The sequence below is a fragment of the Pyrenophora tritici-repentis genome, chromosome 2 (assembly GCF_003171515.1).
Source record: "Pyrenophora tritici-repentis strain M4 chromosome 2, whole genome shotgun sequence".
NCBI classification, from domain to species: Eukaryota; Fungi; Ascomycota; class Dothideomycetes; order Pleosporales; family Pleosporaceae; genus Pyrenophora; species Pyrenophora tritici-repentis.
In genome coordinates, this window is record NC_089391.1 from 798159 (window position 1) to 824278 (window position 26120).

Consider the following 26120-nt stretch of genomic DNA (forward strand, 5'->3'; position numbering starts at 1 on the left):
GCTGGCGGACAAAGAAGGAGAAATAGCTCATTCAATCGCAGACGCGCAGGCCCTCTATTTCGGTCCAGCATTTCCTCTCAGCTAGGCCAACCTCTTTCTTAGATAAGACCATAGTTAGAAGAAGGCTTGATCAGTGGAGCAAGAACAACAGCTGCACTAGGAATACATATAATCAATTCAAAGCTAGAAACCAAACTCCATGAACGCACAGCGGTATGCAATTGCCAAAAAATAGTAGCTTTACCTAAACCGTAAGACTAGAACTGACTAGCGTGGCATTAGTAGGCTCTATCATGTTTAGACGGAAGCATCTACGCTCTGCTAGGATGTGATACGATGCGTGCGATAGAGCTGGGTACCATCTTGCGGGGTTGCGAGCTAGCAGTGCCTACGTTGGTGACAGTGTGCTGCGCGGGCGATCGCTGCAGCCCGCTTCTATGAGCTTATAACACGTCCATCCGCTCCCTGAACGGCTGTGACCTTTGGTACCTCTGCCTCGCCTGCCTCACTACTAAGGCTACCTATCTGCCTACCTACCCACCTGCCTGATGGGTCATACGCTACACACAGCCTGCCTAGCGTGGTCCCGCGATTCGCCAAGATCACCAACTCTATACGGTCGCCAGCAACACTTCAACCTTCACGTTACCTTGACCAACCGCCTCAAAATAGCCTTACCGCTATTTTCGGTTCGCTACGATCATGGACACACAACGTATGCAGCGCTGCCAGTGGTGGTAGTGAACGTGCTCCACCCTGATTGGACTACCGAAGCTAGCCTGGTTACGGGTGGCGGGGCACGAGCTTCCGTGCGTGCCTCTTGTGTGCGCTCGTACAGCCTGACGTGTGCTCGCGATATGGGGAAGCCGATGACTAGCACTACCGATGTTCAGTGTATTACAGCAAGGTTAGGACTCTGCGCGCACTTGCAATAGGCCAGTGTAGTAGCCTTTGTCTGCCGCGCCCGATAGCCTTGTCCTGTCTCTTAGTAGTTTGACAGCTGAGAATCCTGTCCAAGAGTATTCTAGACAACAATCACTTGTCCCACAAACATCCGACTGGCCCCAGTACACGAAGTTTGTGGATAGGTCTGAAGATTCTGGATCTTCACGGTTCAATATGAGCTTATGGATCGTGGAAAGCGGCTCCATGGGAGCAGAAGTTCCGACACTAGCAAATTGGTCGGAGCTTGTAGGCATGTATGGCTCTTGATCAGGTCTGGAAACTGACGTGAAAATTGCGTGCTCGGTCGATGCGATCTCATTAACCCCGTTTGTGTCTGGTTTTCCAGATTGCAGACAGACTCGCTTTCTCTCAGGGCTTTCTCCATCGTTTGGACGCTTGACATGGCGGTGAACGGATTTTGATGCTACTTGGGTATGGGCATCAACACCACCGCGCTCATGCGCTCGTCCTTCACAGGCTCCTGGAGAATCTGAGGGCTGTATCATACCGTTGGGCCGAGTTGGGAGAGGGCTTGAACTGTGCCCATAAACTCCTTGGAACCCCTCCGTATCCTGCTCAAGACCGTTTGTAGGAGAGTCTATTCCATCAGTTACGATACTGGCATGCCTATACTGAAGTTGCGATGCAGGCATAGTAGCCGCGGCGGGTGCAACCTCGTGCTGGGCTTTTACTGCCATGTCGAGACGGTTTAGCCCTGAGTTGGTACCCGGTGAGGTCTTCATAATGTACAACAGTATCCTTCTGTATTTATTGCATTTTGATACCCAGTAGCCAACGTCTGAGTACGACAAAAGCATCTATCCTTGTAACGGTTTGGGACTTGCCAAGACCGACTTGGGTGAGAGTTGGGTACGGCTATCGCTACCACACTTTCTCATCACACACACCTATATAGCTGCAGTTCCTCCATAGCTACACAATGCAACGCAGTCCTCCTCCTCTCCTCACCCCGTTACAGATTCTTTCGCCCTAGAACAAGACGCTTCAAAGCTCTGCCAGTCGAGTCGTTTTTTCTTGCCCGTCCCTCAGCCTTGAGGTTTCTCTTGGCGTTGAAGTTGGTATAGGCGGTTTATTACGCCTTTCATCTTGAAAACCGTCCTACAGTCCTCGCAAAGGTCTTTCGGGCCATTACACAAGCTGCAGCTTATGTTCTCATCCGGGTCTAGCAACTGAGCCACTTCGATAGCATTTAGCACTATAGTTGCAGTTTTTCACAAGAGTTGTTGAGGCTGAAAGGGCAGAGAGGTTTGCGTTAACAAGCAAGGTATGCGACAGCGGGTGAGGTTTGCGACAGCGGGCGAGGTCCGGATTTGTATTAGAGCGACCCTAGTGTGGCCACTCGCCATACTTCATCGAGCCTTCCTAGCACTTGATTAACTTGCCGGATGTGATTGGTACATGGGATCACCGCTTCAAGCAGCCCCTAACGTGGCGTCACTCTTCGAGAGCGTGTGGGGTCTTTCCACAGGCTGTACGCGGTACCTCAACGTCTCATCTCATTCTAGATCGCTTGCACGAGAGGGAGATCGCAGCGCAAACCACCCTTTAGGAACACCACACAGATAGGGAGAACTCACTAGCTATTCGTACAAAGACTGGACTTACTAAGGAATACGTAAACCTAAAGCCGATCTGCATAGACCCTAAGTATGCTTAATTAAAACTGCATTAAATGACCTGCTCCCGAGCAACTAATGTATCCAGTGTTGTAAACATCAAGATGTGCACATCTCTAGTGAGGCTGCACGGCAGGGAAAGGACACAAGTGGGCCGGACAAGCACATGCACTCTCCACATCGTCATTTATCGATTGTCGCCTTAGCTACTTCTAAATTAGGAGTTTAGGCGGTGTCTTAACGGCTAATACTACTAAGTAGGGACTAGAGGCTACTTAACTAGAAGATATTCGACTCTCGGTGCCATAGTTCCGCTCGAAGCAAGACTATGGGACGGCTACAGATGTGCTTAGAGATGGTCTGGTAGATGAGCAGGGTGTTAGGTCTTCACACCCTCCTTCGAACCCTGCTTGCGGCACGATTTTCTACAAATGTATCACGCTGCATCAAAGGTAGGATGTAGCATGTTTCATCTACCGTCGCCTTTTTATCGTCTTCTCATTTCGCATCATCCGAACAACAAAGCCGCAGTTGTGCGGATGCAGTCCTCCCGTCTCTATGTTTGTATCTTTATTCTTCTCACACTGTGTATTGTTTCTTTGGGAAGAATCAAACACTGCTACGATTTTCTGAGGAAAAAGAAGAATTTAATCCCTACCTATGTTGGTATTTGCACAAGCGGCTTGTTTGTCTTTTCCATGACAGTCGCAGCTAGTTTCCTGTCCACGAAAGCAGAAAATCAAAGCCTGTTTGTAGCTCTTGTTCAAGGTGCAAGTGTCACTCTCGTAGCCGTAGAGGTAAGTGTTTTCCTTTGTAAGCCTGCCCGTGCTATGTAGCTAACGCCTGGCAGACGGAGGGCACTCTGCGAACGCTACGTCTTGACAATCCCGCTTTGATTTATGGAACGTGGATTTGCAGCTTAGTGAATCTAGTCCTCTCATTTTTGGTTCCAGTTCTAGTCCTTAGGGGTCATATCAACAACAGGAAATGGGGGACTTATTCGAACGCTACAGCTCTATTCCTGGCCTCCTCCATGTCTGTGGGATCAGCATTGCTGTTATATTTCGAAACACTGAAGAAGGTGTCTAACAGCATCCGTACTAACTCGGCCCCTACTACGACAAAGCTTCATACAAATCGTGCAATACTTTACGTTTGGTTATTGTTTTTGCCTCTAAGTGCTGGAGGCATTGCTCTCTTCGTTCTTGCATTTATCTCCATTTTCTTCGAACAGATATATGGAAATATGGTGTTGGTATGAAATCACTTCAATTCTGTTTGCTTACTAAACTAAGCTAGTAAATAGTCTTTCTTCTGCGCGCTGTCAGTTTTAGCCATGAGGTTTTTTCCATTCAAGTTGCTCCACAAGAGTTACTGGGCTGACGCCAAAGATTCAGCTCTTGCTGTAAGTTGATTTTTCACATTTGCATTCAAGTTTGACTAATTTGTCAACGTAGTCTCAAGAGGCCTCAAACAATTCGTTAAGCACAGTTGTCAAAATGATGGGGGACGAACGCCATAGCGAATCCCAAAGCTGGGAAACGATTTGCAGCTTCGATCATAAACGTAGAGAACCTTGCTAGTAGTTGCTGTACTCTTCTTGTACTGTGGCGCAATCTCTCCGGAAGATGTTCTCATTAAACCCTCCAGCAGAGTTCCTGTTCCTATCTCAACTTCCACTCAAACTGTAAATTAGGTCAAAAGGATATATACGTTACTGTAACGGTAGGATTGAGGAAGAGGGGGATTGCATTGTTGGTGTAGCTACGAAGGTGGGCAGCTATATATATGAATGTGGGATGTACGAAGTATGGTAGCGAGACCAGTACCCAACTTGTACCAGAATATGTCTTGGCATGGCCCAAACCGTTACAGTTACTCTTGATACCCATCCTGCTTCATATCCTCTGATGATGTCTTCTTAGGCTGCGCCGCAATCTGTTTCCTCCACAGTTCCGCATATTCTCCAACCCACTGATCAGACGCCGAAGCTTTTTTGCTGATGGTAGGTGTTGGGAATCGAACCTGCGGTAGATAAGGCAGCTGGTTGCTGCATGCACGAGCTTGGATTACACGGCTGACTAAGCCGTGTGGTCCGAGCTCTAGCTGCTGCCTTACCGCCGATCTCCCTCCACCTCCATAGAGCAACAATCAGAATCATTTCAACTCGTTGCAACGAAGGTGATTCCGATACCTTAGCCGTATCAACAGTAGGCATGGGGCTGGTGGAAATTGGGCTTGAAGTGGATTTGAGGCGGACAGGCAGAGTGCGGAGTCAGGACTTCGCAGCAGGGCGATGAGGCAGGGCGATGGGGCAGGGCGATGAGGCAGGGTGATGAGGCAGGGTGATGAGGCGGGGCGGTGAGGCGGGGCGGTGAGGCGGGGCGGTGAGGCGGCGCGTGTCGAAACGGGCCACGTGAACACGAAAACGAGGCTGGAGAGGCTTAGCAAATAAATTCTATAGTAAACATGTATCACTGGGAACTGTGTCCGTGTACCGAACGCCCGGAGTCACCGAACGCCCAGCGCGCAACATCTGCACCATATTTCAACACGTAACAACCCAACACCATGCCAGGATTAAGTGATGTGCTTGCAGAGGTAGCTGCAATGAAGCCAGGAGAGGAGCTTGTATATACTCATATTGCAGAAATACATGGTGTGTCGCGCACAAGGCTGTCACGCGCGCACCGAGGCGTGCAGGTCGCCCGACACGTCGATGTTTTCAGCAACCGCAAATCCAACGACCAGCAAGAAGATGACCTAGCCAAATATATAGAAAAAACTTACCGCGCGTCATCTGCTATCTACAAGGAGTATAGTGCAGAATTTTGCATCTACAGTTGGGCAGGGACGCGTTTCTGAGAGCTGGGTTACGCGCTTCCTCCACCGTCATCACGATCAACTCACATCTCACTGGACAACGGGCATGGACTCCAATCGCCACAACGCTAAATTAGAGTATAAGTACAAATCGTGATTTGAGCTCCTGCAGCAGAAAATCACTCAGTACAGTCTTGAGCCTGAGCACACATGTAATATGGATAAGAAGGACTTTGCTATTGGGGTGCTGGGTAGATCAAAGCGCATCTTCTCCAGGCGTCAGTACGAGAAGAAGGAGGTTAGGCAGGCTCATCAAGATGGCTCACGTGAATGGGTGAGCCTTTTGGCAGCAATTTGCGCGGACGGTACTGCTCTTCCCCCTGGTCTCATCTTTGCGTCAAAAAACTCCACCATCCAGAGCCACTGGGTGGCGGAAATCAAGGCCGAAAAACACGCTATTCATGTGGCTTCTTTAAGCTCTGGATGGACGAACAATGACATAGGATTAGCCTAGCTTAAGCAGGTGTTTGACCGTTATACCAAGCCTAAGGCGAGGTTGAAGTACCAGGTCTTGATCGTGGACGACCACAGGAGTTATCTGACGCAGTATTTTCTCGAATACTGTCAAAATAATTGAGTTATATTGACAGTGTTACCCCGTCACAGTACTCAGACTCTGCAGCCGCTAGATGTAGTTCGCTTTAAGCCTCTATCTTCAAACTACAGCAGCGAACTCGATGACCACCTACAGCAATTTCAAGGTCTATCCCCACTGTCAAAAGATGACTTCTTTAACCTATTCTGGCCTGCCTGGGTCAACACGTTCGAAGAAAACCTCGTAACGAAGGCTGTCACGGTTTGGGGTCTCTCCTGTTCTGCTTCTGCAGTCGCAACTCACTTATAGTAAAGGCGCGATGCCTATTAAGGGCTAGTGCTGTTGATGGTCACCCACCTACATATACAGTTCGTAGCCTCACACAATACCACCCCCGGCCCCCATGGGGACTTGTGCGAAGGCCGCCCTAGATGCGCCAACTGTCACGGGCCCCACTGGGCCTCATACTCCAACTGCGCTGCAGCTCCCTGGAGAACCGCTGGCCGGGTTGTCAGACCTACAAAGAAAGAGCTGAACGCAGCCCGCCGGGCAGGACACCTAGCCTACCTCCAGGAAAGCATCCAAGCCAACGCTTCCGAAGGTAGCGGAGATGAAGCAGCACCAGACCTCCCCCGACCCACAACCGCAGATGAACCCACTGAGGTCCCAACACAAGCACCGGCCAAGAGAAACCGAACCCCAGCAACCTCTACCTCCGAGGCTGGGTCCACTCTAGGACCAGCCAAAAGGCCTACACGCAAAACCCACAAAACTACTAACCTCAACCTGCGCCAACTCTCACAGCAGAGCGTTACCCGTAAACCAGACCACACTAGTTCGTCGTCAGAAGCGACAGACGTTGAAATGAGCGAGTCCTCTTCTGCATGATAGGACAACACCCACACAACGCCGGCGGTAACCAGCCGCACACACCAGCCCAAGGTATATTGATTGCCTGGGCCAACGTTGGTAGGAGATCACCTAGCCACATCGCAATCTTGCAACTTGCATAGGAAACAAAAGTAGACGTTGTATGCGTCCAAGAACCTTTCACCTGCTTAGACTCTAAAACCTCAACACACCCTGGGTATAACTTGCACGCCCCAGTGACTAACTGGGGCCATAATGACCCTAAAACTAGAAGAGCACTCCGCCCTCGGGTTATGACCTATGTCCGTAAAGACTATAGACTTGAGTCTGAAGTTATCTTCCCAAAAATTAACCGAGACCTGCTCTGGGTTAAGGTGAACGGCTACTCAATTCTTAACGCTTACCGCCAACCTGCCAGCACTGGAGTCTTACAATACATCACTAACTGCACTCCCCCACCCTTATCTATTGTAGGGGGGGACTTCAACGCCCGCCACCCAGCCTTTGAGCCTGGCACAGACGCCCGCAACGGGGGCATTGAACTGAATCAGTGGTCAATTAACAACAATATGAGCTTCATTGGAGAGCCGGGCGAAGCCACACACCAGGCTGGGCATGTCATAGACCTTACCTTCTCGAATATCCCCTTTGCCACAACTGAAGTAGCAGAGGACCTACACTGTGGCTCTGACCACTTTACCTTACTCACCACAATCCCCGCTAGAGGGCGCCAACCTCTAGACCAATTCCACTACAGGGTGCCAACAAGACGCCTGCACCAGTTTAACGCTCTAGTTGAACTTCACCTCCAAGCACACCCAATCAGCCCTATCAACACGAAAGCAGACATTGAGTCATCTATTGCCAGCTTAGAAAGAACCCTATGGGCCGCGCTCAAGGGCGCTGGCACACCAGACAGGGCAAAAGGTCACTCAGCACCATGGTGGACAGAAGATTGCGTAGAAGCCCACAGCCGGCACCGGGCTGCCAGGAACTTAGCAGAACCAGGGACGGTCCCAATCGAAACTAGGGAGTTCCTTGCCGTCGTGCGGAAAGCGAAGAAGGAGTACTGGGCGAACCGGATTAACAATATCACTACAGATGAGGAGTTATATAGCCTGCTTGGTTGGCACAAACTTACCCCAGGACAGCAGGACATCCCACTTATCGTGAACAACCAAACCATCTCAGACCCACTAGAAAAAGCCGAAGCCCTGCGGGTGGAAATCCTGGACCGGTTCAGCGCTGAGGACGACCTGCCGGAGCCAGTATGGCCTACCGAAACACCGGCGGGTACACTGCCATGGGACACCCACATCCCTATGGAAGAAGTCGAGAGAAGCACTATTGGGGTGTCCAGCACCTCGCCAGGCACCGATAGAATCACCGTCCGGCTTCTCAAGACCTGCTGGGCTCAGGTCAGGACCCACATCCGCTCCATCTTTCAGAAGTGCCTTGAGCTCTGCTACTTCCCCACAGCCTGGAAAACGGCCGAAGTCGCCATGATACCAAAGGTCGGCAAGAAGGACCGCACCTCCCCAAGATCCATGCGCCCAATAGCCCTCCTATCCTGCCTAGGCAAAGGACTTGAACGGGTTGTAGCAAGACGGCTGGCCTGGACCGCAATGACTCACGAGATACTCAGCCCCCAGCATGTAGGCGCGCTCCCGAAACGCTCTGCAATGGACCTGCTGGCCTCCTTCACACACGATACACAAAGAGCTTGGGCATTGGGCAAGAAGGTGACTATGGTTACTATGGACGTTCAAGGAGCCTTTGACGCACTTCTTAAGAACCGGCTACTCGTCCGCATGGCAAAGCAGGGCTGGCCAGACCTAGTGCTCAAATTTGTCAACAGTTTCCTCACAGATCGCAAAGTCAGGGTTAGATTAGGCAAGGCAACCACCCAGTGCTACACCGTGGCCTGCGGAACACCCCAAGGATCACCACTGTCCCCAGTCCTCTACACACTATACCTAGCAGAGCTTCTAAACCAGGACACAACCCGCCGCTTCGGGTATGCTGACGACGTCTGCATATACCGGGCCTCGAACTCTCTGGATGAAAACGTTCGCCTGCTGGCAGAAGATGTCAGAGCTATCAACGAGTGGGGTGCAGCAAACAAGGTTGCCTTCGCACCAGAAAAGTTGGAAATGATGCACCTTACTAGGCAATGGGATAACTATTCCCCGCCCTGTGTTGTGGACGACTCCCTCACCATTACACCAATCACAGATCAGGACGACGGAGTCCAACCCGCCTGCCGATGGCTGGGGGTCTGGTTTGATCGAAAGCTCAACTTCAAAAGACACGTTGAAACGAGAGCAGCGACAGCCCGCAAAGTTGCCCATCACATCCGTAGTCTTGCCAACACAGTTAATGGCCCCCCAGCCTCAGCCCTCCGCAAAGCAGTCACTACCTGCATAATGCCATGTCTCCTCTACGGAGCAGAAGCATGGTTTGAAGGCCGCACCAAGAACCCTCTGACCAACCGATCGGACCAACCGCCCGTAGTCAGCACTAGGATTAGCTGGCACCTCAAAGCCCTCAACCAGACACTCACCATCGCGGCTCGCGCCATCCTCCCTGCCTGGAAAACCTATCCAGGATGGGCACTCTTTCGAGACGCCGGCTTACCATCAGCACTCATTATGCTAGAAGAAGCAAAGCTGAGATTCGCTCTGCATCTGCAAGTAGTCGATAAGAACCACCCACTTACAGCCAGGATCAAGATCTCGGTGATACCGAAGGGCAGGGGAGCTGGAGGTTTGCAGAAGCCACACTCCAAAGTCCAGCGACTTGGGTTGATTCTTCCTACCATTCCCAGACACACCCTCATAGCGCCGCACTACTCTCCAGGGTGCCGCACTGACCCAACAAACGGTATAGCCAAGGCTGAGGCCGCCAAATCGTTTACGAAGTGGTGGGACACCCTTACCAACCAGGACGTCACCATCTTCTCTGATGGATCAGAACAGCGCACCCACGGCGAACGCTTTGTCACCTACGGCTACGCAATATACCAGGCCCAGACCCAGATTGCCATAGGGCGGGGATCGCTTAACCCCCAATCCCATGTATTCGATGCCGAAGCAGTGGGTGCTTGGAGAGGTCTCCAGCACGCCATCAGACTAGCCCCCCATGGCCACCGCAGGCTATGGATGTGTATTGACTCAACGTCAGTTATCTGGGGTATACGGGGCAACGCCCCCACATCGTCGCAATGGGCATTCCTTGAGTGCCAGGCAGCAATGGCAGTCTTCAACATACAAGTACGTTGGTCGCCAGGCCACACCGGGATTATCGGGAATGAGGCAGCAGACCGCCTTGCCGATGCCGAAGCAAAAGCACCCAGCCAGCCTTACGGCATGGCCGCGGAACCGACAGCATCTGGGGTGCGTTCAATCGCTAAGTCCTTGCTCAACGCTGCCAGGCAGCGCTGGTGGGACCAAACTCGGACCCAAATGTCGGCCTGGTACCGGCAATGGGAACTACCCTACCAAACCACAAAGACACCAATCGAACTGACGCTTCCGCGCCCTGTTCTCGCGCATCTGCTGGCTATCCGGTCACGACATGGGGACTTTGCATGGTACCACATCAAATTCAGACACGACACAGCAGAATTGAATTGTTCTTGCGGGCGACTCAAAACACCTGAGCACATGCTCTTCTGCAGAAAGATAAGACGCTCTTTTAGCAGATGGCCGCTCCGACCCTCCAGCCCCCCAAGCAATATGAAAGAGGCCGTCAGGTACCTTAAGGCTCTACTCACTGAGCCTGAACACTTCGAGTCACTTTTGGAGCTCACCAAGTACTTCACAACAATCTGCCGGCGATAATTTTAGTTTCGGCATTACAAAACACAGTACTAGGCGGCCTTTAGCCGCTTATGTCTATGTCATCAGTCCCTCGCTCATTTACCACCTCTACACCTCCTCCCCTAGCTTCAACGCTAACGCCCTAGGCCTACTAGCCCCAGAACAAGAGCTCTGCTTCATTGCTCAACACATCCACAGCCCCACAGCCCGGAACCTAGATAGAGTCTTTTCAACTGGCGGAAATTACCCTACCAGACTGCACACACTGCCAACACCCAAAGAATAGGAGCACCTGAGTACCATACAGGGCGCTACCCGTCTTTCATGCCCCCTGGGAGGCTTTCATAGGACGTTAAACAATACATACATACATACATACACAATACAACTTCAGTTCAATCCTTCAATTCTTCCTGCATACCAACCCCTACAAGCTGATAGTACTTCCAGCCTCGTACATCAAGGAATCGCTTATCTGTGAAAGGAATGCAGAGCAGTGAATGTGTTGCAGTGAATGTAGTCAAAAGAAAGTTCAACCGCGCGAGGCAGTAATCAGAGTATATTGTGTGTTCTGTTGTGTTGTGTTCTGTTTCTCATGCTGACCTTTTAAGAAGGCAGCAGCAGGGTCTGTTTACATGACGTATCGCCACCATGTGGCACACGTGATCTGCTTTTCCTCATAACCGTCACAATTGTAGAAGCTATGGAAAGTTTATGTAGGTGAGTGACCATAAACAGCGCTAGTCTCAGATAGGTATCGTCTTATCACCAAACCATGACAGGACCTGATATGGAATATGTGGGGAAATGGTGTGCAGGAAGAATTGAAGGATTGAACTGAGGTTGTATTGTGTGAGGCTACGAGCAGTATATTGTGGTAGAGGGATAGTCTCAATAGTCAGAAGAGAGGCTGCCGACCCGCAATCGGTAGAGAGTAGAGAACAAGAAGGTATCCGAGTAACAATCGGTAGTATTAAGAATGGTGTATGATGGATATCGAGCTCCTCTACATAGAGTCGTCCTAAAATACTCAACCCTAGCGCCGATTACCTAACGCCGAACACGTGACAAGCTACTACACCACAATATCTAGGTAGGTAACAGCAAACAGCGCTAGCCCTAGATGAGCATCGCCCCATTATTAAGGGTGGGTTGTTTGCTCCTCAAGCAAACAAAGACCACAAACTGTAGCAAAAAAAGACCCTAAACCGTGACAGAATATGAGTGAATCGTGTTGTATTGGGTTTATGGGAGGAGCGAGCTATGTACGAAGGGGCGAGCTTGGCGCTAAGCCCAGAACGTGCTAGCGCGAGAGGGAAGATGGGATGATGTAACGTTGTGAGGAGAGGAGGACTGCGTTGCATTTAATAGCTATGGAGGAATTGCTGCTATATAGGTGTGTGTGATGAAAAAGTGTGGTAGCTGTAACGGTTTGGGCCTTGCCAAGACCTACTCTGGTACAAGTTCGGTACTGCTCTCGCTAACGTGGTTGGCAAGCGAGTCGGTCAGACAAGCGAGTCGGTCACCCCACCAACTTTAATCACCTACTCTATCTCAACACATAATGCCTCCACGCCGCGCTCCTCTTGTGCCTTCAAATGAAGCAGATATTCAGCTTGCTCTCTTATCTATAGATTCTGCCCAAATTCAGAGTACGCGACGCGCTGCTACAGTCTTCGATATCCCAAAATCAACCCTAATTGACCGGCGCGCTGGAAAGCGCGCGCGACGCGATTGCCAGCCTAACTCAAGGAAGCTTACCCAGAGAGAAGAGGAGGTGATTGTTAGCTATATACTTCATCTAGATCAGCGCGGGTTTGCGCCTACCTACGCAGCTGCACGCGATATGGCTGATAAGCTGCTGGCTGCGCGCGGCGCTGGCCAGGTTGGGCAGAAGTGGCCAGCCAACTTTGTCAAGCGGACAGATAGTCTTCGGACGTGTTTCAACCGAGCGTACGATAGGCAGAGAGCTCTCTGTGAGAATCCAGCCCTTATTAGAAGCTGGTTTGAGCTTATAGAGAAGACAAAGGCTGAGCTTGGTATCTGCGATGAGGATATATACAACTTTGATGAAGCTGGCTTTATAATGGGCAAGATTACAACGCAGCTGGTTATAACAGGAGCAGAGAGGAGAGGCAGGCCGAAGACTCTTCAGCCAGGCAATCGCGAGTGGGTAACGCTGATCGCTGCTATCAGCGCTGCTGGCTGGTCAGTCCCACCGTTCCTTATCTTCGCTGGCCAGTACCACCTATCAGCCTGGTACGAGGAAGCTGAGATCCCACGCGACTGGGCAATCGCAGTCAGCGACAATGGCTGGACAAATAATGAGCTTGGAGTTGAGTGGCTAAAGCACTTCAACGCTCACACGCAGGCTCGTACTATAGGCGCGCGTCGCCTGCTTATTATTGATGGCCATAAGAGCCACCAATCTCTAGCGTTCCAGGAGCTCTGCAAGGAGAACAATATCTATACGCTCTGTATGCCTCCTCACTCATCTCACCTACTCCAGCCACTTAATATTGGCTGCTTCTCGCCATTGAAGCGCGCGTACAGCCGTGAGGTGGAGAGCCTCATGCGCAACCACATCAACCACATCACCAAGCTAGAGTTTCTGCCAGCATTCAAGATAGCATTTGATCAAGCGTTCACGCCAGCCAACATCTGCTCAGCCTTCCGCGGCGCAGGCCTTGTTCCTCTACAACCAGAGGCTGTTCTATCAAAGCTAGATATACAGCTGCGTACACCTACTCCTCCAGCAGCAGCTCTGCCAGAGGCTCCCTGGGTAGCTCAAACGCCGAGCAACGCGCGTGAGCTTGAAGCTCAGTCAAGCCTAATACGTGAGCGCGTGCGCCAGCACAAGAGCTCATCACCAGCATCAATTATTGAGGCAATTAACCAGCTGAAGAAGGGCGCTGAGGTGATAATGCTCTCTGCTGAGCTAATGTGCGATCGGATCTCCAGTCTTGAGAAGGCTAACAGCGCAGCCTCAGCGCGTAGGCGGCGCTCTAAAAGGCGTATACAGAAGCACGGAGTACTTATAAAAGGAACTGGAGAGGATATACTAGCTCAAAATGAGGCTGACCAGCAGATTGCTCATGAAGAGCGTCGAGGAGGAGCGCGATCAGGCCTCAGCCAGCGCGCTCAAAGGCGCTGCACTAGATGCAAAGAGACCGGGCACAACTCGCGCACATGCAACACTAATACTATTAATATAGAGTAGTCTACTATATCAATATCTAGCAATAATATTATCGTGTTGTTGAGATATATCGCTTTAAAGTTGCAAAAGTTGGTGGGGTGACCGACTCGCTTGTCTGACCGACTCGCTTGCCAACCACGTTACCACACTTCGTACATCCCACATTCATATATATAGCTGCCCTCTTTCCTAGCTACTCGGACAATGCAATCCCCCTCTTCCTCTATCCTACCGTTACAGTAGCGATAGCCGTACCCAACTCGTACCTGAGTAGGTCTTGGCAAGGCCTAAACCGTTACAGATGAGAACCTGGGACAGGACATTAGAGGGCTACGGTATACTACCGTACCTGACACCTAGTGTCAGTATCTGATGAAGGTGGAGAAAACGTGCGAGAACTTGTTGTATTGGAGCTACGGGAGGAGTGAGAATATCTATGGTGCGCGCACGGAGCAGCTGACTAATCAGTGCCTGGCCAATCAGAGCACGGGAAGCCTGATTCACCGTGAATACTAGTGAAGGCTCTTACCGCGTCTCGACACACCCCCACAGGACCTGATAGTCCTGCTCTATCCACCCTTGTTGTAGTCCTTTGTTTCGATAGTTGGAGTCGTAAGGCCTAGCTGTTGTAGATACCTGCTGTGGGCTTGTCGTTCAAGAGGTTTCGTGAGGCCGTCAGCAGCCATCTCATGAGTTCGTACATGCTCTACGTGGAGGTTGCCCTCGCGGACTTGATCCTTGATGTAATGGTAGTAGATATCGACGTGCTTTGTACGCTCGTGGTGGCCCTCTGAGTGTAGTAGCTGTATAGATGGAGCGTTGTCTCCGTAGATAAGGATAGGATGGGTATCTGTACCGTTGTAACCGAGCTGGTGTAGCAGACGGTACAGCCAGGTAGCCTCCTTGGCGGCGTAGGTGAGTGCCACGTACTCAGCTTCAGTTGTTGAGGTTGTAACCAGCTTTTGCTTGACTGACTTGTGACAGATCGTGCCTCCAGCAAGTTTGAACAAGTATCCGGAGGTTGACTTGCGGTCCTCGCTGTCAGCAAATGAGGCGTCGCTGTAGCCATGTAGGTGTAGCGTGGGATTAGTGTTGTTCTTGTTGTCATCGTATGATGTCGCATACATGGTGATAGGCATGCGTGCGTGTGGAGATGTAGCTCGATAGCTCATTACAAGAGATTTGAAGGTCTTGAGATAGTCGATGATCTGGATTGCGTACTCGTAGTGTTGCGGAGTAGGATTGCTCATAGCGCGGGCGAGATAGGCGACGTGGAAGGATATATCGGCTCGCAGTTGGGTTGCTGGGTACAGCAGCTTGCCAATAACCTTCTGGTAGTTCTGAATTTGTTGTTGAGTTGCAAGATCAGTTGGAGATCGCAGCTTCAACTTGAGTACTGAGGTATCAAGTGGCGTGTAGCGAGGGAGCGCGTGTTGACGACTATACTCCTCTACAAGCTTGTCGACATATGACTCCATTGAGATCTCGATGAGTCGGGATGGTCGTGAGCGTCGGATCCGGAGACCTAGGTAGTGAGAGATTGGTCCTAGATCTCGACACTTGTACTTCTTGTATACAGCCTCTTTGATCTCCTTCATGCGTTGCTTCGTAGCTGTGATGAAGATGATATCATCAACATACGCAAGGATAAGACTGCCGTCTAGGTGTTTGAAGACACATGGATCTGACTCTAAAGGATCGAAGCCGATACCCTTGAGATAGCTCGATAGCTCATTGTACCAGAGGCGTGGTGAGCGGCGCAGGCCGTACAAAGCTTTGATAAGCTTGGCTTTGCGTCCGTCTGGCAGGCGGACATAGACTACTTCGTCTTTGTCTAGTTTACCGTTGAGAAAGGCGGTAACAACGTCTGCTTGCTCACATTCCAAGTCTTCGGTTGCGACAAGGGCGAGAAGGACTTTCAGTGTAGTTGCGCGAGCTACTGCAGCGTAGGTTTCGCGCCAGAAGTCGGTCTCCTGCCTATTGCCACAGACAACCAGTCGAGCCTTGAAGCGCTCGAGTTGTCCATCGTCCTTGACTTTGTATTTGTATACCCACTTAGTAGGCAGGGCGTATACGCCGGGAGGGATCGTGGTTGTGGTCTCCCATGTGCCATTCTGGTCGAGTGATACGAGCTCTTCATCTTCAGCAGCGATCCATTGCTTGCTGTATGGATGAAGGCGTGCTGCCTTGCGTGTGGCAGGCTCAGGCGGTAAGTCTGTTGTTGTTGCCTCTGTAATTGCCGTAGCAAAGCAACGAGAGACTGCCGCGTATCGGTTGGGCGGTCGAGTGATGCGACGACGTCCATCGAGTATGTTACGGGCATCAAATGATGCACTGATCTCGTCGTGACGTGGAGCGTTTTGGGATGTATCCCGACGCTGAGGTGTTGCTCGAGCATTAGCAACCTCGGTAAGACTGTTGTAGTTGTCAATGTCCGCGTCAAAGTCAAAGCTAGACTGCGCTTCAGTCTCTAGTCCGTCAAATACATAACCACTACCTTGCTCCGGGAGAGAGACTTCATGGTGTGGAAATGAAGAGGGATCTAGTGCTGGCGGTGGATCTTGGATATAGAAGCTTTGATCCGGTTCGGTTGTAGCTGTGTCTTCTTGGACTACAGCTTTTACGTCGTGTTTAGGCCAAACAACACTGCTCGTACGGTGTATAGACTGTGTGACTGGATCCCACATGAGATAGATCCGAGATCCTTCTCGACCGACGAAGTACATCTTGACCGATCGTGGTTCGAACTTGGCGCTCTGAACTCGTCGCTGTACTGGTTGATGGACGTACCCAGCTTCTCCGAAGGTGCGGAAGGAGCATAGATTAGGCACAGGGTTTGCAACCTTCATGTGCTCAAATAGCAGCTGTCTTGGTGTCTTACTGTCTGGTACAGCAGAGCTGACGCTATGGTTAAGGACGTCGATGGAGTACTGGGCTGCGTATGGCCAGTATGACTTAGATATGTGAGGCGCCGCCAAAATCATTGTGCGTGCTCGGACCTCCACTACGTAGTTGCTGGCTTCAGCGACTCCATTCTGGTGGGGTGTATAGGCGGTGGAAGGCTCGGAGATAATGCCTTTGTCCTTGAAGTAACGCCTAGTCGTCTGGTTGAGGAACATGTTGTCGTTGTCCATGTGAACGATCGATACTCGAACGTGGTGTTGAGTTTCCATCTTGTCCAGGTGTTGTATAAGCTTAGATGTGATTGCTGCTTTGCAGTCTGTGAAATCAATCCAGCGGTATCGTGAGTAGTCGTCGGTGTACAGTATCCAGTAGCGCTCACCGTTGACACCTTCGGGCGTCACGGGTCCAACAATATCGATATGAATACGATGGAGGAACGTGGTTGAGCGGGCTGGAGACCGTCGTGAGATCTGCTTCTTCGATTTGGATAACATGCAGGCCTCGCATGAGAATGCCTGTGTTGTAGTGAGACGTAGGCCGGTGGTGTTGGCGACGAGTAGCTTAAGAGCTTTAGGGTCGGCATGGCCAAACAGCTCATGGAGCTCCTGGAGGGTAATCTCGCGATAGGGAGCGAGTACACCTGTTGGGTTGGTTGTCGCGGCGGTTGCAAAGGCAAACGCGCGAGCTGCCTCAAGCTCTGTGTTGGCGAGGAGGAGCGTAGGGATCTTGTCGATCTCAGGTGTGAAGGCGATCTCTTGTTGTGATGGCATGAGGTACAGCTTGCTGTCCCAGCCGTGGTAATAGAGATTTTTCGCTCGTAGTTTGGAGTGGGAGAGGACTGATACAAACATGTCTGGTGCATATAGCACGTTGGTGAAGGAGACCTTGTTGAGTACACCTTCTGACGTGACGACAGTGATCTGAATGGTACCTACCTGCTTGGCAGTAATAGGTCCGGCTCCAGTATTAATTATAGCAGGAGTAGTGTCGTGTAGAATTTGGAACTTGTTGCGATCATTGCAGATGTGATCGCTGCTTCCAGTATCGATAATAAATCGTTGTTTGAAATTAGAGGTCTCCTTGGTGAGACTCTGTACCTTCTCTGACAGATGAACTGTTGTAAAGGTAAAACCTTCAGCATTAATAGCTGCGGCGTTGGTGCTAGTGGGCTGTTGTTTGCCTTGTTGTTGAGCTTGGCGCTGACGCCAGGCTTCAGTGGCGAGATGAGGAAAGGTGTACCAGCAGTCATCACCTCCTCCAGTATGGTTGCAGTCGCAGTGCTTGCAGTATGGGGAGGTATTTGTAGGTCTCTGAGTCGCACCCCCAGAACCTCTACCTCGTCCGCGCTGGGCTCGCCCATTGCCTCGATTGCCGCGGCCACGGGTGGCGCTTCTGTTGGCGTCGTTGTTATCGCCAAGAGGCTGACTGCGGTTGTTGTCACCCCCAGAAGCTCGGATAGACGTGTTGATGGTCTTAATTGGGTCGTCGCGGCGGGCCTCGTCAATGAGCTCGCTGCACATGCGATCGACGTTCAGAGTAACGTTGCGGCGCAGATCAGCGCGGCGATCGCGTCCGTAGTCTGGGTAGGCGTTGTTGATAGCAAGAATGAACTGATACACTCGAGCTTTGTTAGATAGCTTACAGTCTGCGATGACGTCAAGCTTTGCAAGTCCTGCTTTGAACTTGTCGGTGAAGTTGGCTGTAGAGGGGCAGTCTTGAGCTCTCAGCTTGAAGAAATCTGCCCAGATAGTACACTCTTCAGTGACGCCTTGTTCACGATAACGAGCTGTAATAGCTTCGTACTTCTGCCTCACAGTAGGCAGGTTCATGACGTTGTCCCATACTGATCTTGGTACTGTATTGAGTATGGCCAAGGTGAGAGACGATTCTCGGGAGTTGTAGATACGATAGAGCTCATAGTCTTTGTCGTACTGTATAGTAACTTCTTTGTTGTGGGCTCGTACGCGTTGTTGAGCGTCAAGCAGAAGTTGTGGCGTGTTGAATGCCGATGACGTAGTTGTCGGTTCAGTTTGATAGTGAGGTGTTTCTGGGTATGTGACCATGTAGCTGCCGTCGAGTAGACCTCCGATAGAGTGAATATTTGCGTACAGCTTCAATGCTGCTTCCCAGTGGTAAGCGTTGCTACCATCTGCTTGTAGCTTTGGGATCGCGTCCATCGCTGTGGATGGCGCCATCGTGACTTTATCGTCGTCGTCGTCGCGCGAGTGACTGATGTTGTGTTCAACTAATCGGTTCTGCTGCTGCGGAAATCGCACCTCTAGAGCACTTTATCGTGATAGAGGAGGGCTCATAACCTGATGAAGGTGGAGAAAACGTGCGAGAACTTGTTGTATTGGAGCTACGGGAGGAGTGAGAATATCTATGGTGCGCGCACGGAGCAGCTGACTAATCAGTGCCTGGCCAATCAGAGCACGGGAAGCCTGATTCACCGTGAATACTAGTGAAGGCTCTTACCGCGTCTCGACAGTATCGTCTCACTCGTCAATATACTTAAGTACAGTCAAGTACAATGTGGTGCATAACGCACTAAGCCGTCTTCCAGCCGCCGTGTATGGGAGTCGTCATTGCGCCGCGGACGTTCCAGTCCTTCCAGAGGTCGTCTTCGAGTTGAGCCTTGTCGTGATCTTGGTGAATTCCATTACTACCTAAGTAGATCTACGGCCATTTTCCTTGCGCCACTATACTATTGGTGCGTTGCTATTGGTGCGTAGAAGCTGAATTTGCCCGTGGGGTCATACTTCTGCTTAAGCGCCTGGAGCTTCTTCTGCCTCCAGCTCTCGTGACCATACCAGGCTTTCGGTCCCTCATCACCGTACGCATAGTTTACATACGTATGTAATTCCTTTGACCCTGTACCCTCCCGGATGATGTCGCGAAGCTGAGTGCCGAGCTTCTTGACGGCATTGTCCTGCGCCTTGCCAGTGGAGTTGTATACGATCAGAGGTGCAGCGAGGGTGTGCGCGTCGCGGAAGCCGAACGCGCTAGCGTTGTTGTTACGGAAGCGGACACCGCCACTGGCGTAGTCTTCGAACATGAAGATGGAGTTATAGTATGGGTTGTCGGTACCAGAAATAGCGGAGGAGTAGAGGTCCCAGGCCTTTCGCTGCGCAGTGACGTTGTAGGATTTTATGTAGATAGGGAAGCGAGGATTGTTGAAGCCAAAGTCCTGACATGGAGGCGATTCGAGGGCGATACCAGTCCACTTTGCGAGATCCTTGTAGGTGCCGGACTGAGGCGTCGTAGCGAGGGGACCGATTTTGTGAAAGGGGGTGGTGTACTTGGCATCGACAGCAGTAACACCCTCTTGGACGATGTAGATCACGATGACCGGCTGGTTCTATGTTAGCGACTGGAATTTTATCAAGGCTTGTAAATCATCTCACCCCCTCAGTGCTGTATGTTGCATCGTTCTGCCAGTAAGTCCAGTCATGAATGTCCGCGGCCTGCTTTCCACCCTGGAGAATGTACTTGTTGACAGCCTCGTACACCTCCTCGACCTTATCACCGCTGAAGACAATAGTCTCAATTGCCCAGTCGTAATGCTTGATGTCGTAAACCTTGGTAGTGACGGATGTGACGATGCCGAAGTTGTGGCCAGCGCCTTGCATGCCCCACCACAAGTCTGATTTGCTATCGATCGTCTTCAAGTCTCCGTTCGCGAGCACAACCTTCATGGAAAGTAACTGATCGGTGATCAGACCATAGTGACCCTGGAACCACCCGTGACCGCCACCGAGGGCCGGTCCCAAGAAGCTGACGCATTCACAGCATCCGGTGACTAAGTTTTGTTAGAACACGTCGAAGCTGTTGTGAATGTGTAACTAGATCTTACCAGTCTGCTTTCCAATAGCCCAAAGAGTATCAGTCAAATTCTTCGTGTTGATGCCACCCCCTACGGTCACCGACTTTCCATCCTTGGCGATCGAGATAGAGTTTAGCTGAGGCATATAGATCTCGATACCATAGTCCATCCTGCCCAAAGTTGTAAGGGTTCCATGATGGCCGTTGTAGGTGAGGAAAGGAATGTTATGCGTATTCGCAAAGTTGACCTGCAGCAAACATTGTTAGTACCACTCATCGCTTACTTTTGAATGAGCGCATCAACAACAGGACTTACGATCTTTTGAACATCCCTATCTATGCCCGGTGCGATGACGATGTTTGGCGTGGGAGCTTCAAGATTGGACCATCGATTTGTGTAGGTAGCAAACTCCTTTGTGCCTGGAAGGTAGATCTTCGCATTGACAGAAAGCTTTGTTGCCAATGTCTTCCAGTCGATGCCGGCTGCAGGGGTTCTAGGAGAGAGATTGAAGGGCGAAGCAAAACCTCCTCCGATGTTTGGCACGACCGACGTCAGGACCCAGCCTGCAACAACGAATAGCGTCAGGATGCTAGGTAACATGATGCTGGTAGAAAAGCACAAATATTGGTGCGAGAGGGATGGAAGATACCAATGTGCTGGAGTTTGGCTTCAAGCCCTGGAGCTACCTCCAACAAAAAGGAACGTCCAATAAATAGCTAAGGGCATTATCATCGATGACGAAGAATACTGGAAGGTTTTGCAGTGGTCCTGATGGCTTGAAGGCGGGACAGGTTACAAGGATGGACGGAGACAAGGGTGAACCTGCCCGGGTGGTCCTACGATAATCTTGACCATTCGCCTCGACTCGTGCGGCTGTGTGTTATTGAGTGGATCAGGGAGTCTCCGTTGAGCCCCGGCATTACCGCCATTGGCTCGTTGCTTTGACCAGATCCCGCAAGCCGCGCCGTCAACCGCCTAGACTCTGACAGCTGCCGTTCACGCGCTAGTGCGTGGCGTTCATCTCCTGCCGCTTCTCTCATGGCTTGGATAACTTCGAAACCTGCGCGGTTTGCAGAGTTACTCAAGGAAATGGGTGTCGTCCTATCTCTCGTAGACTACGCTGTCGGTACCCGAATGCGTAATGTGACCATGACTGCGCACCTTTGGGGGTTACACTTGGTTCCCGGTGCATAGCAGACCGAAGAAAGAGGGGAATACATCCACTCAATCCTTCAGCTCGCGCAGACATCGGCCGTGGACCTACCAGAGAACAGCATGGCTGCACGCGATATTACCATGCTCGCTAATGCAACTCTGCGACCCATGCCGTAATTCCAATATGCGGCAAGAACTGTGCCTTTGACTTATCACTTCCCCTTGCATAAGGTCGGCCCGCGAGCTCAAGCTTGGCGGTCGATGTGACTCCGGGTCACAGTGATCCAGCTAGCCGAGGAACATACTCATTCAACTCCTGTTCATGGCCTTGTCACGTGCAATTTGAAATACATGATATATGTTACATGTTTTTATTCTGCTTCTTCACTCATTTCAATCGAACAACCGACGGCAGTGCTGTTGCTGAGTTATATTCGAGCACCTTAAATAGAGAAATCGCCATGGGTACTGTGGAATTTTGGACGCTCTATACTCTTAGTGTCTTGATCACATTTTTGCGAATATATGCCAGTACCACAGTTGGTGTTCACAATCTACGATGGGACGACCGTGTCATGTGTATTGCAATTGTGAGCAACGGGAATCTCTGTTGCCTATATCACCTTTTTACTGACGATTCTTGAACCAGCTCTTCTATACAGCACAATGTGTCCTCGGGTATATACTGGGGGCAGTTGCCCAGGGCCTCGCCAATGATGGTATGACGCCGGATGAGCGCAGTGTACTCTCGCAAGATGATCACGAGTACATTATGCGGTATGTGCAAAGCCAGTCCTTCGTATAAGCAATACGACAACGTTCATCTCTAGTGTGTGAACCACTATGTCGCGAATGTAGCTAACATGACTCCAGAGTTATGGGATCTAAAATCCAGGTGGCGGGATGGACAGTAGCTGTATGTCTACTTTGGTCGCTCAAGCTATGTGTAGCACTTTTCTACCTTCGTCTTACCGTATGTGTATCTATCGCATCAGATCTATGAGCTTTGACTGACAGAGCCACACAGAGCTGCCTCCAGAAACTCAGGACCCATGTTCATATCGCTTTTGGTCTTATCACTATTACCTTCATCACTAGCCTCTTAACGATATACCTTTCCTGCCAACCCTTCTCCCACTACTGGCAGATCGTTCCTAACCCTGGTAACGTATGTCAAGCAGCGATATCAAAGCCCATAATCTGGGTGACATTCGTTTCGAACTTATCTACTGACGTACATCTGCTCTTGATACCTGTTCTTATGCTACGGAAATCGAGCTTGAAGAAGTACGAGAAGGTTGCTATCATGTTGGTACTTGGCGCTGGCGTGCTGGTCATTGCGTGCGCTACGCTCAAGAGTATCTATCTTATCGTAGTAGGACACTATCTCCCAGCTGCCGAGTCTCGAACCTTTATACTGATCGATCTTTAGGACCCTGCTCACAGCGGTGAGAACACAGCTTCTTGGGGTACTCGGGAAACATTCGTCGCCATCTTTACCACCAATCTGCCCATGATCTATGCCTTACTCAAGAAATGGCTCGCACCTTTCCTCCCAAGTACAACCCGCTCAAGCTACACCAAACCACACAAGTCCTCCAGCAGTGGCTTTAGAACTATCAGAAGTAACAGCAATGATGATAGGGTTAGGGCTAACGGTGTCACATGGGGCGTCTAACGTTACCTCGAATCTGACGTTCGGTAATGAGAGGGGAGAGCAGATGGTAAAGGGAGGCAATGTAAAACTGCAACATATGCAATGTACTACAATTCAACAACAAGGGAAGGGCATAATTGCCGTAACGAATCAGGTCATCATTACTTCCGGAGGCCTCGGTAGTTTGCGGGGCAATCACACATCCTAGATTCTGTAGTGTAGTAAAGAACGTCTCACGTCAAGATTTCTATCCGTCTCCCGACTCGCCACATAAGCAGTTGAACTAAGTTGGCTGTGTCACACTTCTGCGTCAGGTATATCCCTACGTGGTTGAGTCAGCCTTGCTCGACGGTGGACTGCTGCATGGCTCTCGGTCCACCGAACCTTCCTACATACCCCGTACACCCTCATGCAATTGCAGTTTCCGGTTCATGCAAGTGATCAATCTTTCATCCCACGCCAAGCCACTCTCCCCTAATGATAATCTTAACCGAAGAGCGCTAGCTCTTGTCAGCAGTACTTTGTGTAGGGAGACAACAGTATCTCCTAGCCCATAGAAGGCAACAATCAAACATATTTGCAAATATGAACCGTCGAAGCGCTATATTTGTGTCAAATTAGATGAGATCTTGTGGTAAACTAATAATTATTGATAATTGTGTGTCTTGTAACAAGATGCCAACAATCAAGCCTGCTTGATGGGCTTGATTGATTTGATTGAGTGAATACAATCAAGCCAAATCAAGCCCAGACTGCTCAAAAGTACAAGCAAATCAAGCCCATCAAGCAGGCTTGATTGGTGAGCTTGATAGGCTTGATCCTGGCTATATCGTAGAACGTGAAGCCGTAGATTTTGGTATAACCTAGGTTCCATCCCATCTTCTCTCACTTAAAGGCTAGTACGTACAGGGCATAGCGCCCACAACGTTAGCCGGCGGAGATATAGATCTTAGTTCCCGTAGCACAATAATTAACACGATTCTCTACATGTTCTATTCCCAGTGCTACCCGTTGCCATTATGCCAGACCCCAGACATCCTCGTAAACGCCCTGCTGCCGCTCCTGTTGCCGCCGCTGGTCGCTCAAAACGCCAGAAAGGCAGTAAATCACAGCCTATAACTATCGAAGCTTCGCAGCCATCTCACCCTTTCGTTATCGACGAGGATACACAGCGCGAGACTCCGCCAACGTCGCCGCGTCGAGCTATACTGGCCGCGAGCCAAGGCGTTGATTTCGAGATGCAGTTGCGCGACTCAATACCCGAAGATGCAATTGTCGCGCCTATTGAAGCCTCTGAGGTAGCTGCAGCGGCGTCTGAAGCGGTAGATGAAGGCGAGCCAGAGCCTGACTTCGACCCGCGTATGGCCGATAACTTTGATGGCATTAACTGGAGTCGCCTGCCACGGTATATGAAGCCTCTTCGGACACAGAAGCAGAAGAAAAGCTGGGTATACAACTACGGTTATCGGCTTACTCTCCGCAGTAATACCAACAGGATATTCTGGCTGTGCCACATCTGTCACAAGCGTAAAGCAGCGACTGCTGGCTTTGCGGAGACGACGGAGGCAACTAGTACTGCTGCGAGGCACCTGAATAGGGATCATGGAATAACAAACGCTGGCGAGCAACCGCCTCAGCAGCTTCTTGGAGGCCAGAAATCGCTAGAAATGATGCTGAAGGGCGGCTTCGGCGTTAGCCAAAGGGTTGCGAACGAGATAGAAAACTTCGACGTACAGTCCTTTCGAATAGCAGCTGTTAGCTGGCTTGTTGACAACAACCTCGCCCTCTGCTAGTTCGAAGATCCAGCTTTCCGCAGGATGATACATTTCGCGAATCCTGAAGCTGAGCAGGCGCTCTGGAGTAGTCGCACAAGCGTTGCGCAGTTTGTGATGAGGCTGTACAACTTCATGCAGCCTCAGGTCGTCGATGAGCTGCGTTGCGCGGCGAGCAGGATACATATAAGCTTTGATGGGTGGACCGTTAAAGGTGGCAAGCGTGGCTTCTTCGGTATTGTCGCTCACTTTGCCACGGCTGAGGGCGACCTTAGGGACGTTGCTATTGACCTGCCGCAGCTCTCAGGTGCCCATACTGGCGACAGGATAGCTGATTGTGTCGCTGAAACTCTGCAGAAGTTTAATATAACTGCGCAGAACGTTGGCTACTTCATGCTCGACAACGCGTTCAATAACGACACTGCTATCGCGGCCCTTGGAGCGAAGTTTGGCTTCAAGTCTAAGCATCGCCGGCTACGTTGTAGCGCTCATACAATCAACTTAGTTGGCTAGTCGATTATATTTGGTTCAAACAAGGACGCCTTTAACAACGACGAGAACTTGGCTGTAAGTCTACCTGTTCTTTTCAATGAAGCTTTCTAACGCTGTACAGGAGGAAGAGAAATACCTCAACGAGTGGCGTAAGCAGGGCCCATTAGGCACGCTTATAGACGTTATTAGCTACATCAAAACGCCACAACAGTACGACATGTTCGCGAACTTTCAGCGCCTCGCGAGGCAGGACTTACCGGCCGACGACGACGCTAAATTCCAAATACTCGAGCCTGTAAAGCCTTGCGTTACGCGCTGGAACTCCTTTTGTTCAGCGTTTGAGAGAGCTGTATTACTACAACCCGCGTTCAACTCCTACGTTTGTTTCTACGTGGAACAGCAGCGCGTTGCCGACTCACACGCTCGA

The 26120-nt window shown here is 50.7% G+C and overlaps 8 protein-coding genes across 8 annotated transcripts; 6 read left to right on the top strand and 2 right to left on the bottom strand.

The window, feature by feature from the left end:
• Positions 1-908: 908 nt before the first annotated feature.
• Positions 909-1688, bottom strand: PtrM4_057680 (uncharacterized protein; the record flags this gene model as incomplete). The annotated part of the gene is made up of 1 exon (XM_066105352.1): positions 909-1688. One exon carries the CDS (start codon positions 1686-1688, stop codon positions 909-911), a length of 780 nt encoding a protein of 259 aa, XP_065963979.1.
• Positions 1689-3918: 2230 nt separating this feature from the next.
• PtrM4_057690 (uncharacterized protein) lies at positions 3919-4165 on the top strand (the record flags this gene model as incomplete). Its single annotated transcript, XM_066105353.1, has 2 exons — positions 3919-3987; positions 4040-4165. 2 exons carry the CDS (start codon positions 3919-3921, stop codon positions 4163-4165), a joined length of 195 nt encoding a protein of 64 aa, XP_065963980.1.
• A 1457-nt stretch (positions 4166-5622) lies between these two features.
• PtrM4_057700 (uncharacterized protein) lies at positions 5623-6888 on the top strand (the record flags this gene model as incomplete). The annotated part of the gene is made up of 4 exons (XM_066105354.1): positions 5623-5868; positions 5920-6011; positions 6072-6261; positions 6370-6888. 4 exons carry the CDS (start codon positions 5623-5625, stop codon positions 6886-6888), a joined length of 1047 nt encoding a protein of 348 aa, XP_065963981.1.
• A 551-nt stretch (positions 6889-7439) lies between these two features.
• PtrM4_057710 (uncharacterized protein) lies at positions 7440-10712 on the top strand (the record flags this gene model as incomplete). The annotated part of the gene is made up of 1 exon (XM_066105355.1): positions 7440-10712. The coding sequence occupies one exon, from the start codon at positions 7440-7442 to the stop codon at positions 10710-10712; it is 3273 nt and encodes a 1090-aa protein (XP_065963982.1).
• Positions 10713-12537: 1825 nt separating this feature from the next.
• Positions 12538-13911, top strand: PtrM4_057720 (uncharacterized protein; the record flags this gene model as incomplete). Its single annotated transcript, XM_066105356.1, has 1 exon — positions 12538-13911. One exon carries the CDS (start codon positions 12538-12540, stop codon positions 13909-13911), a length of 1374 nt encoding a protein of 457 aa, XP_065963983.1.
• A 548-nt stretch (positions 13912-14459) lies between these two features.
• Positions 14460-21217, bottom strand: PtrM4_057730 (GlcD, FAD-FMN-containing dehydrogenase; the record flags this gene model as incomplete). Its single annotated transcript, XM_066105357.1, has 6 exons — positions 14460-19080; positions 19343-19456; positions 19500-20152; positions 20199-20593; positions 20648-20864; positions 20933-21217. The coding sequence occupies 6 exons, from the start codon at positions 21215-21217 to the stop codon at positions 14460-14462; spliced, it is 6285 nt and encodes a 2094-aa protein (XP_065963984.1).
• A 1016-nt stretch (positions 21218-22233) lies between these two features.
• PtrM4_057740 (uncharacterized protein) lies at positions 22234-23450 on the top strand (the record flags this gene model as incomplete). The annotated part of the gene is made up of 5 exons (XM_001932602.1): positions 22234-22362; positions 22422-22549; positions 22646-22745; positions 22800-23147; positions 23205-23450. The coding sequence occupies 5 exons, from the start codon at positions 22234-22236 to the stop codon at positions 23448-23450; spliced, it is 951 nt and encodes a 316-aa protein (XP_001932637.1).
• Positions 23451-24448: 998 nt separating this feature from the next.
• PtrM4_057750 (uncharacterized protein) lies at positions 24449-25714 on the top strand (the record flags this gene model as incomplete). Its single annotated transcript, XM_066105358.1, has 2 exons — positions 24449-25159; positions 25223-25714. The coding sequence occupies 2 exons, from the start codon at positions 24449-24451 to the stop codon at positions 25712-25714; spliced, it is 1203 nt and encodes a 400-aa protein (XP_065963985.1).
• Between the last annotated feature and the right edge of the window lie 406 nt (positions 25715-26120).